Source organism: Nilaparvata lugens, chromosome 2 (assembly GCF_014356525.2).
Source record: "Nilaparvata lugens isolate BPH chromosome 2, ASM1435652v1, whole genome shotgun sequence".
Taxonomy (NCBI): domain Eukaryota; kingdom Metazoa; phylum Arthropoda; class Insecta; order Hemiptera; family Delphacidae; genus Nilaparvata; species Nilaparvata lugens.
In genome coordinates this window covers 61,145,933-61,158,189 of record NC_052505.1, presented here as the reverse complement: position 1 = coordinate 61,158,189, position 12,257 = coordinate 61,145,933, and the positions used below count along the sequence as shown (strand labels likewise).

Below are 12,257 nucleotides of genomic sequence, written 5' to 3'. Positions count from 1 at the left end.
TTTTATGCTATTTTGAGTGGGGAATTCGAAAAAACTAGTTAATGAAGAAGTTTCTTTGATACCAGCTTACGGTACTTATCTACATTATCAAGATCAAAACAAGAAGGCAAATTATGATAGTCAAAAAATAACAAAATAAGGCCGGTATTAGACGGTTATATTTTTGTCATAACCAGATCATATAAAATAAGTTGTATGAAATCATATTTTCATCTTTTCTCATGTTACCGTCTATAGTGAGGTCCACGTTATAATGACAGTATTTGATCGACTTTGGTTTTGCTATCCTTATCTATCATTTTCTACCTCACCTTTTCTAGGTCCACAACGATGCCAATTATGTTTTTGCCAGTGTAGAAATATAATTAATTAATGCAAAGAATCGGCATCGCTATTCTCCTATCTTTATCCACTGCCATTATAACGTGGACCTAACTATAATACTATTACTATCTATTACCGGCCTAACATGATCATAGAATATAAGCTGATGTTTATAGTTCATTCCAGTCAAGTTAGCAATACCATAATCATCATAAATATGATAATTAGTCATAGAAATCAATTTAATTCACAAAAACGCACCTATTCCTGCAGTGGCAGACTGGCAATAGAGGCTGTTCTTGCCTCTCTCTGTCATGGCTGCCCTTAGTTCGCCGTGTAACACATTGAGAGCGCTGTAAGCACACCAACAGCAGCTCTATGGTTTACTATGGTTTAGCTCGTTGGTTACAGTATTCTAAATTCATTCTAGGTTAGTTTACATTAACGTTGTTATAACGTTACATTTCTGAAGGCGGTTATAATATTCATCATGAAATAGAAGTTTAAACTTGTTGTGAAGTGTTCTCAACTTAAATAATCTATTTCATTTTTCAAGTCGCATTCAACGTGTGATGGTTTTATTGTATAGGCCTAGCAATAATATATTATGAGAATTCGAATAGCAAAATTGATTACTTTTGTTGTTTTACTTCTGAATGTGATCGCTATATACTGTATTTGGAAACTTCTATCTAGTCGTAGTAGAATAAAATCCACAAATGTTTACAAGTCTATAGAAAAGGAAACTTCAGTCACTTTGGACAACAAGGATGAGGGTTATCTACGTTTATCTCAGAAAGATGTAACCATTGTTATCCGTGCTTTTGAAGAGTTTGAAAATGACATTCCTGAAACTGTTAAATCAATTCTCATTGCTTTTAGAGATATAAATGTTATAATTGTGTGTGATAAACCGCTATATCCTCCATTACAACTTAACATTTCTTCGCCTTTTTACAGAAATGTTAAGATCATCAACCTATTGCCTAACTTATCAACTCCTTTGAAAGATAGACTTCCAATATTCCATATAAAAGGAAAATATGTATTATTTATTCCTGATTCATCTAGAATTTCTTCGGGCTCATTCTTGAGAGATATAGGTGATTCATATCAACGACAATCGCAAGATATCTTGGCAATTCCATTCAAATCGGAAAAGTCAGTAACTTGTCTAAAAGTTAAATTACAATCTCGTGAATGGACAGCTCGTTTTTCCAATGTTAAATATGCAGATAGTTGTGATTTTATTAGAGGAAGACATGCTTTATTCATGAACTCCGAAATTTTGTACAAACTGTCTGATCCGTTTTTATTGCCCTTTCCAAACGCCTTCTACATTCAAGCTGCTTCAAACAATCTAAATGTAAGTAAATCAATGATTTTTTTAAAAAACTATTGTTTTCCCAAAAACTAAACTTTAGAATTAGTCTACTTGAAATATAAATTGTCAACTACTTCAAGTTCATTGATAAACATTTAACAAAATTTTAGCTGTTCTACCTATGTTTCAGTAAGGCTAGAATGTACTTGTGCACTAGTAACCACTTGTATTGATAATCAAACATTGATAGTTCGGTTTGTTCGACAGGTGATTGTAGCCTATTCAAATAGAATCAAGAAGGCCTATCAATATTTTGATATTAATAGTCTTCTATGTTAATGCTTTCTATGCTACAGGAAATCCATAAAATTGTTTTCAAAACACTGATAAGTATATATAATATATACACACACACATGATAATACGGTGAGTAATTAGCCGAATATACAATCATTGCTACATGCCATAGGTTTGCTGTTACAGTATTAATATAGTCGAAACCGTTTATGATCTGGAAAGAAAACGGAGTTAACACTTTAACGACCCATAACTCGCTTATTAGACCACTTAAAAATTTCAGTTGCCACTTTTTCTCACTCTTATAATGATCTTAACAATTATATTAAAAAAGATTATCCAATTTAAATAATAAAAAGTGTACCGAACAGCATTAACCTTTCGGTAGTCGCGCTCTACTCAATCACACGAGCAGTCGCGTGTTGTATTTTGTACAACATCCAATTTTCCAAGTTTTTTTTGTTATTTCTATTAAAACTAGTCACTAGGACTAACCATTAATTTTTTTCTGTTATTTCTTATCCTAAATTAATTTTTATGTCCAAAGTCTTCCAGTGAAGCCTACAGTTCCAATCTATAATTTAAATTATTTCACTACACTTTTATTCAATATACTTTAATCACTCTACTAGCACTACACCAACTCAAAGGGCTTTGTTCTCTTCAACCTCCTAGTGAGTTCAGTGTTGTCTAGTAGTTGGATGACTTCGGTGTTGTCGTGTTGATGAAGACGTGACTCATGATGGGCTGCCAATCATCTTATCTCACAGGTCACATAGGGGATGTGCAGATCTCGGTACAAATCGCTGTTCCTTATGTACCAGGGCGCATACACCAAGTTCCGCAGTAGGCTACTTTGTTTTGGAATGTTTGAATCTGACTGATGTTAGAAGTTCTAGAGCAGCCCCAAAGCTGAATTCCATACGTCCAGACAGGTTTTAGAATTTGTTTGTAAATCAATAACTTGTTGTCCAATGAGAGTTGTGATTGACGGCCCAACAGCCAATAGATTTTACTGTATTTGAGTCCTAGCTCGCTCCTTTTCATCTTGATATGCTCTTTCCATTTCAACTTGGCGTCAACAAGAGTCATTCCAAGGTATTTTGCTGTGTTGCTGTGTGGTACTACATTCCCATTCAGATTTATTCGAATCGGGTCATTGATAATTTTTTTTGTGAAGTTGATATGAATAGACTTCATCTCATTTAATCGAATTCTCCATTTTTTGGTCCAGTCACTGAATCTGTTGCTAGCATTCTGTAGTTTTGTGGCTGCTTCTTGTACTGTTTCCCCTTCTGCCAGCATTGCAGTATCATCAGCAAAAGTAGCTATTGTCACTGCATCCAATTCAGGAAGATCGCTTGTGTACAGCACATAAAGAACTGATCCAGGAACACTACCCTGTGGAACTCCAGCCCTTATTTCCTTCAATTCGGAGACGTCGTCACCTTGTATTACTCTGAATAATCTGTTGTTGATGTATGATTTTAAAAGTTTTACAAGTTGGGTGGGGAGAATTTTATGAAGTTTAATGATCCTTCATGCCACACTTTGTCAAATGCCTGTGCCACATCAAGGAAGATTGCTGAACATATCGATTTTTTCTCTAATGACTTCTCTATTACATTGGTGATTCTATGTACTTGGTCCAGGGTTGAGTGCTTCTGCCTGAAACCAAATTGAAATGCTGGTATCAGATTCCTGCTACTTATGATGGGAGTCAATCTCTTCATTAGCAATTTCTCAAAAAGCTTTGAAACTACAGGTTGAAGAGATATTGGGCGGTATGATTTTGCTTCTTGAGGACATTTCCCAGGCTTTTGCAACATAATGACTTCTGCCACCTTCCAAATTGTAGGAAAATGCTGTAATCGGAGTGATGCATTGAATAAGTATGTTAGCATGACAATAGCCTACCTTTCCTTGGAAGTTTCTTCAAGATTTCACCTGTAATCAGATCAAACTCAGGTGCTTTTTTTGGTATTCAGATCATATTTTATTTCTTCTTGAACCTCATTTATAGAAACTTGATCAATCTCGGTATCTAAATAATCTATTATATCTTCTTCAGGATAAATTTCAGATTGAATGTTGTTTGGCTGGAAGATTTCTTCTAGATGATTAGCAAATAAATCTGCCTTTTCTCCATCTGCCCAAGTACCATCTGGTTTTCTAATTGGAGGGGATTGTAATATTGGCCGCTTAATTCTTTTTGTTGCTTTCCATAATGAATAATCTGTACTGGCATCAGCTGTCAAATTTTGAAGGTAGTTAGTAATGGATTCCTCAATTAGTTTCCTTATCTCTCTTCTCAATTGTTGTGTTTTGTTATTCAAGATATTTTTGTCAGCAGGATCACGAGTTTGTTGCCATCTTCTTCTTGCCCTTCGTTTTTCTAAAACAAGTTGTCGAATCTCCAGAGGGTAATTGCATCCTTTTGTTTTCCTGGTATATTGTCTGGTGTTTTTCCAGGCTGATTTCTGGATTTGCCACATGAAATTTTCTGCGGCTTCATCTAGCTGCTCAGTTGTTCTAAGTGGAATATTCAAGTTGATTTCATTCTCCAAATCCACTTTAAAAGCTTCCCAGTCTGTTGTTCTGTTGACTAACATTAGTCTGTCTTCTTTCTTTATTATTCGTTCACTAAGTGTGAGAATTACAGCTGAATGATCAGAATCCAGGTCAAAGCTCTCTTCAATGTCGATAAAATTACTGGATATTCTCTTTGTTATGAAGAAATCTAGAAGATCTGGAGTTTTATTCAAATCTGTTGGCCAATACGTAGGTGTCCCTGTTGAATGGAATTCGCAGCCCAGCTCCTGGATAGCCTCTCTGAGTTCTTTTCCTTTGGTAGTCATGAGTCTTGAACCCCAATCCTTATGCTTGGCATTAAAATCTCCACCCACTATGAATCTATCTCCAAGCTGATGAAGAATATTTTGTATAATCATTTTTCTTTAAATTGTAACGTGGTGGAAAATATGCAGCTCCAACAAGTATTTTCTGGTTGATGGACTCTATTCCAACTACAGTTAGCTGTATTTCATTACTTTGAATACTGAAGTCTTCATAGTGTTTAATACTTTTCTTCACTATTACAGCACTTCCACCTCTTGCTTGATTTTGAGGATGAATAGTTTCGTAAACATTATATCCATTGATTTTGAAGTGAGAAGTGCTCAGTTGAATGGGTTTCAGAGATGAGGCAAACATCTATATTTCGTGTCTTTAGAAATATTTCTATTTCTTGTTTTCTATTATTATTGATATTATTTATTCCATTGGCATTCCAGGTAGCAATCCTTATATTTTGTGGGTTCGCAATATTCATTTTCTAGTTTTCTTCTTGATACTCTTACTCTTCCCTTCCAAGCTGTCAAGACGTCCAGAAAGAATATTTAAACTGTTCAAAATTTCCTGCAAAACCTTATTGACTTCAACTGGTTGTTGTTGTTGTTGTTGCTTTGGTTGGCTCTCCTGTTGTAGGCTTGGAGTGGGTTTCGTTACTTGGGAGTAGGATATTTCTCCAGTGTACTTTTTTGAAGTGAAGTTTCTCTGTTTAGTTGTATCTGGTACTCCGCTACTTCTTTTAACTAGGTTTTCTTTTTCAGTTCTTCTTCTCTGAAGTTCTTTAGCGATGAGACAGCCTCTGTAGTTAGCTGGGTGAGCCTCAGCTCAATTGAAACATTTGGCTGGGGCTTCTTTAGCCTTGGTACACGAAATAGTCCAGTGTTTTCCAGCACACTTCACACACACAGGTTCATGTTGACAGTATGTCTGTGTATGACCAAACCGCTGACAACGTTTACACTGTGAAATCATTTTATTACTTCTAATTGATTCAATTTTCACTTTCATGTAGCAAATATGTTAAATTTCAAATATTCTTTTTGTATCTTCTGTATTCTTGAATGTTAACATGAACATTGGAAGTCTGATAATGTGTTCTTTTCCATCCTTCTTCACTTTTTTCATTTTGTTGACTGCACTGATTATTTGAAAGCCTCTGCTTAGAAGATCGTTCTTTATATCCTCTGGATCGCATGATGGATGAAGCTCTTTAGCCATGACACAAATTAAACGAGTTTGTTTATTTTCGTACGTGTGCCATTCATATAATTAGCTTCATTCAACATCTTAGTTAAATCCCTGTATTCTTGTTCAGTTTCAACATTCAAGAATACAGAAGATACAAAAAGAATATTTGAAATATTTTAGCTGGTTGTTGTTCATCATGTTGGCTTTGAAATTGAGATTTTTCGATTTCAATGCCTCTTTAATTTTCGAATACTCTTGTATATTGCTTAATATGACTGGTGGTGGCTTGTTTTTCTTTTCTGTCGGTTTCATACTTGTAGAATCAGTTGCAGGCCTTATTTTTTCTGGTGAGTCACAGATTTTTCTCTTCTTTTGTTTAGGGAGAATCCATGCAGTCTCTGATGCTACCATTTTCTCTTCTTCCTCCCAATTCGGTGGTGAATAACTTTCATTGCTACTTCTAGAAGATGCTGGTTGCATTGTATGTGAAGCTGAAGATTGAAGATTCTGTGTGGTTGTAGATGCTGATGAAAACATCTCTTTCAGCTGATTAATCTCCAACCGTGCTCTCTCCAACTCCTTTTCCAGCTTATGCATTCTTTCTCTCTCTTCACTCTGTTGGAAAGTGATTTCTTTCCTTGCATTGTACAAAAACTGCTACAAAAACTGCTCCGTTGCAGTTTTTAGAAACGATCTGGGGAAGTTTCTAGAGCAGCAAAGAAACTGCTCCGTTGCAGTTTTTAGTTGGTTCGTTTTTAGAAACGATTCTGGGGAAGTGTTGACGTTTCCAGTCATTGACGCTGGTTCAACGCTCCTAGCCAATGTTAGTTGACTCATAGTTGCGTCATCCTCTGTTTCCTCTTCCTCTTCCAACTCTGGCATGAGGAAGGTTGACAATCTTTTGGGAGTCGACATTCCTCACATTCTTTACATTCCTTAGCCGGACTAGATGATAATTCAGCACTGAACTGATTTTTCGACACAGGGGACTGAACTCGTGCACAACAATTAAAACACTGAACTCAGCACTTTAACTATTGCATACACTATTTCAACTACTCTCACTAAAAAAACTATGCTCACTACGACTGCTCGATCGATACTAATTTTCCAAGTGTTACTCTGTTTACTGTCAAAACATAATTTCCAGATTTAACATTTTGAGGTAGGTAGGCCTACAGAAAGAGAATCAGCTGAATTCGAAATTTCACGACTGATGCATTCCATTCTAAAAGTATGTCTTGTTGCTCCGTAATCATCTATAGTCTGTGTAGAATAAGTTGAGACTTGGCCCTCCATCCAAAGAAATTACAAGGTTGCCAATTCGTGTAAAATTGCATCTTTCTCAAATTTCCAATTGAACGTCAGAATTGGATGTAGAATATCATGCTAGTCGTGCTAAAAAAGTTTCAGGGTTGAAGGATTAAAAGGAAATTTAACTTTTATGATAAAATTGGAACCACTGTGAAGATTTGTTTTTCTTTTGAATATCACTTCTCTCAGAATCATGGGGTGTCGTAATGCGTAATAATTTTATATCAAATTAAAGGAGATAATGTCTCCTTTCTATTGGTGTCTGGATCATTTCTATCCGACCTATAGTTATTTTTTAATTAATGATTATGTCTGTCAATGTCGAGACATTTCGAGCAGAAAACATGAGATTTTTGACATGCTGGAAACATTTTGTTTCGAAAAATAAGTGAGTGGTGAAAGTGATAAAGTTTCTCAGAAATAATTAAATATTTTTTTCAACTGTCAAAAGTAGTTGGAAGATCGTATTTTAATCTCTAAGGAATTTTAAAGTTAGGAGAGCGGCTTCATGGTATGCATTGTGTACCAAATTGTATGATAAAGGCTGGCAGTTTACAAGATATTCGACTGAATTATTTCAAACGCAAAGCAGCTGATTGCCTCTAGAAAGGCTGTAATGAAACACTGCTTGGATTATTCGAGGCGAGGTTGTCATTTTCACTATTTTGTAATCATGTGGCTTGCAGTTGCTGAATTTTTCAATCGTTCTGTATTTTGTTTTTGTTGATCTCAGCTATTGATACCATATTGTGGTACTCCATTCAGCCGCTATCCTTCACTATCCTTCACTATGAAACTCCTGAGAGGCCAAAATACATTCTTTAAAGTACTCCTGAGAGGCCAAAATACGTTCTTTAAAGTACGTTTGACAATTATTGGAATAGTTATTTGTGCAACTAGTGCCCAAAGTGACAGTTTGCTGCACCGAAAGAAACGTTTACACATGAGCCGTAGGCGAGTGCGGAATAATGATTTCTTGAGTGCAGCAAACAAACTTTGCGCACGTATTTCACATTAAATTTTTCCTACAGTTACTATTGAATATGAAAAGTGGGTAATTATGGGTAAAATTCCCTGAAATCCATCAAATGTTTTTCTGTATAATTTTATTATTAATAAAAACCTTAATTTATTTAAAATTGAATAATAATAATTAAATTAATCAAGGCACATAATGGCAAGGCAACGCCATTCTCCACTGCCATATTATAACGTGGACCACAGTCATTGTTACCAACTTAATTTTGATTCTCCTGCACTGGTGCTCCATATAACCTACTAACTATTTTGCATTGTCATGCTGCAAATCTGGAGTACGCAAAGTAATACTTTGCGCACTAGAGCGGAAAAGTGATTCTTTGTGCAGAATTGGTCACTTTTCAAGGTATCTGTAGGGAAAAAATATTTTCAATTATTTATAAGAAACTTTCTCGCTTTCATCACCTATTTATCTTATGAAACAAAAACGTTTCTAGCATGTCGAAAATTTCATGTTTTCTGCTCAAAATGTCTCGACATTGATGAACATAATCATTAATTAAAAAATAACTATAGGTCAGATGAAAATGATCCAGAAACCAATAGAAAGGAGACATTCTACCCGTTAATTTGATATAAAATTATCACGCATTACGGCATTACGATGTCCCATGATTCTGAGAGAAGTGATATTAAAAAAAAAAAAACAAATCTTTGCAAAGTTTCAATTTTATCATAAAAAGTTAAATTTCCTTTTAATCCTTCAACCCTGAAACTTTTTTAGCACCACTAAGATATCGGGGATGATATTCTACATCCAATTCTGACATTGAATTGGAAATTTGAAAAGTTATAATTTTACACAATTTGGCAACTCTGTAATTTCTTCGGATGGAAGGCCAAGGCCAAGGCTCATCTTATTTTACACAGACTATGACTTATTCACAAGTTCTTCTGTCTTCACGATTTTAGGTAGATCATCAATCAGATTCTCACGAATTTCGTCTGGTATTCTTTGTCTAGTCTGATCAACTACAATTAACTCTTTTAGGCTTTCGTAGTCATTCACTTGTAATCCGTCTATCCATTCACTAAAAACGTTTTTGAGTTCAAAAGCGAAATCTCTCCATATAGAAGAATTCTCTTTCTATGATGAGTAAATTTTTGTCGGAATCGCTCCAGACTAAGCTTAAATCGTTTGAGCAATAAGCTTTTTATTATGATCATAGTCGTTTGCAAGTGGATCAGGCTCTCTTGTAATGATATTCACTATTTCTAGAAACGTGACCCAGTCCTCTTTGGTTATATTATGTCTATTCATTTCTAATATTGTCTATTAAAGGAAAACTATGCGGTTTATCGTAAAAATGTAGAGGACCATATTGAAAGCCAGTTATATTTAGATAATATTCAGAAAAAGTCAAAGATGTACTATGAATAGTAACTGCAGGACAGGCGATTTTATAAGCGCGCGTTTTTTACAACTTACCCCCCTCCCCCAATCTGTCGACCATCCTGGGACGTGACGAATCGAGTTTCATGTGCACTAAAGACCCCCTAACAATAATCCGAAGTCAAATTCTCTGCCTCTCACATGTATGCTCAATGTAAGCCAGCGCTTGGACTAGGTAAGCTAATTGATTACACAGCTGATCTCCCACACAGGCACACACATCTATATATATATATATATATATTATATATATATATATATATATATATATATATATTTATGTTTTTGTGCCTGTTGTGGTCCAGTAAAATTTCAACTCTTATGTAGTTCCCCGGGACCCCCCATTTTAAATTTGATCAGATAGTCACAAAATGAAACTATTATGTTATACCTGAAGAACTTGACTTGCTGAATGGTTATATTCCACTCAATTTATGATATATTCATCCATAATTAATCTAGATCCTTGTAAAGTTATTCACCTCATGATGGTCCTTTCTAACCTCCAAAGTGCTTATATAATTCTGCTATATAAAATCTACTCCTATGTTGGGTCTTGAGTGATTTGGCGCCAACATTAGAGTTGCATGCAAATTTTACTCCTCAAGAAGGTCCTTCAATATTATAATTGCTGCGTGAAATGTGCTCCTATGTTTGGTCCGCTGAGCTGTGTTGCCAATTCTCATATAGTAAATAAATTTCACTCCTCATGAAGGTCCATCAAACATTGCCATACTTCGTATTTGTAATAATGATTCGAGATTTGTTTGAATCAACCAGCGACCGGCTCCGTGAACTTGTATTGCACATAACTCAAAACAGTTTGTAGAGCATTGTCAATAAACTAAGATTTTCATGTTGTCAGAATATGTAAAGGAAAAAAATTGTACAAGCACCGTTTTTTTATGCATTTAAAGTTGATTTATTTATTTATTTGAGGTTGCATAATAAGTCAAGCATGCTCAATAAATGTAGAAATCTAGGAGATTACCCTGAAAACCCCAATGAGCTGTATCAGTTGAAAGGGAATTACCGAATTAAGAGCCATTTGCACAGTCAAAGCTTAAACTGAATTTAATCAGCTGGTGGCTTAAACTCAAAATGTAACACATTATAACAAACGAGACTTGATATGGATTTAATCCAGTTTAAGATGGAATTTTCGTTTAAACTGTCACTGTGCAAATGGCCCTTAGAGAGACAATAACAACTATAGAACAAGTACAGTTTTCATGAAATGAAATTTTTCAAGTTCAAGATGACAGACAAAAAGCATTACATTAGGGAATTTTTGGGGATACAAGGCATGTGTTCAGGAGCTGCAAGCTTCAGTGGGTGGCAAGGTCGGTGGATGCTAATGGTGTGAGCGACCATAAAGGTTTTAAACATCCCTTCTCTTGAGAATATAAAAAATGGGCTGTTAATATAAAAGAATTTGACTTTTGGGTATCTATCAATCATTGGAAATTAAAAAAAATGTTTTTGACTTTCTCATCAGAAATTAACCACACTAATCTTAAGGTATGAACATCTGAATAAAATTGGGGAATGGCCGTGAAATTCAAACTTATTTGCTGGAATAATATCAAGGTTTCGATTGTTAAAACTGAATGAAGACTTTTGGGCAGCATGCCAGGTCTTTGAATGAATTTTAATCACAATACCGTCTTTACCGAACACTGCCTATTGTTATATTGATTTTAGAATTATTTCGTGTATCAATAAATTCAGTTTATTGCAGTGACATACACAAGAAAGTACAATAATGAAGGACTACTGGAATCATTAAAACAAACTGTTACTACATTTACATTATAATGAGCAATGTACTCCAACATCTTCCAAGTATGACAATTATTCCTTATAGAATATTAGTGAGTCTAACTCCAATCTCTAGAATATTATCAAATTATCTGATATTAATTGATTTGTATACGAAGTATTCATCCATAGAAGTGTAGGTTCATTCCTTAACACAAGGTGGTCTTTTGTTTAAATCTCTACAATTCGTGTTGGTCTGTTCAATGGTAAGAATATACTCAAGTATGTAATTTATATAATGTATATATTTATTAATTTATATATGTAATGTATGTATTTATGTAATAGAAATCTTAATTACTGCATCACTGTATATTATATAAATTGTACCTGATTGGATAAAGATATGAAGAAACATTTGAAAAATATGATTCCAAGCTCAGAAATGCTAAAAATGCATTCATTTTTCCATAGAATAAAATGAGAACTCAAAGTTCAGCTGAATGTCTGGTAGGGAATACGGATATTACTCTATTTTTATTCTTAACCAGCATCACATTTGAAAATGCTTATAACTTTGTTAAATTTGGACAGATTGATTAAAAATTTAGAAGAATCTCAAATATATGAAAAAAACGTTCACGACTTTTTGTAGAATTTTCCCATGACTCCTTCACCTTCCTAAGCCGAAAAAACATAATTATTATGAGAGTTGTGACGCTAGGCAGAAATTTTCAAAAGTCGCGCTTCGTTCAGCTGTCGCCCGCC

General features: G+C 34.7%; 1 protein-coding gene across 8 annotated transcripts in view; it reads left to right on the top strand.

The window, feature by feature from the left end:
• The first annotated feature begins 729 nt into the window (after window positions 1-729).
• Window positions 730-12,257, top strand: part of LOC111043948 (fukutin-related protein) — a 248,882-nt gene continuing 237,354 nt past the window's right edge. For 5 of the 8 annotated variants that reach the window (XM_039422344.1, XM_039422340.1, XM_039422342.1 and 2 more), the window contains exon 1: window positions 731-1,690. In XM_039422344.1, the coding sequence (XP_039278278.1) occupies window positions 932-1,690 (759 nt within the window). In that variant the 5' untranslated portion in view covers window positions 731-931. Of the gene's footprint in view, window positions 1,691-12,257 lie in introns of all 8 variants that reach the window. The other 3 variants (XM_039422339.1, XM_039422338.1, XM_022328990.2) reach the window with 2 other exon arrangements.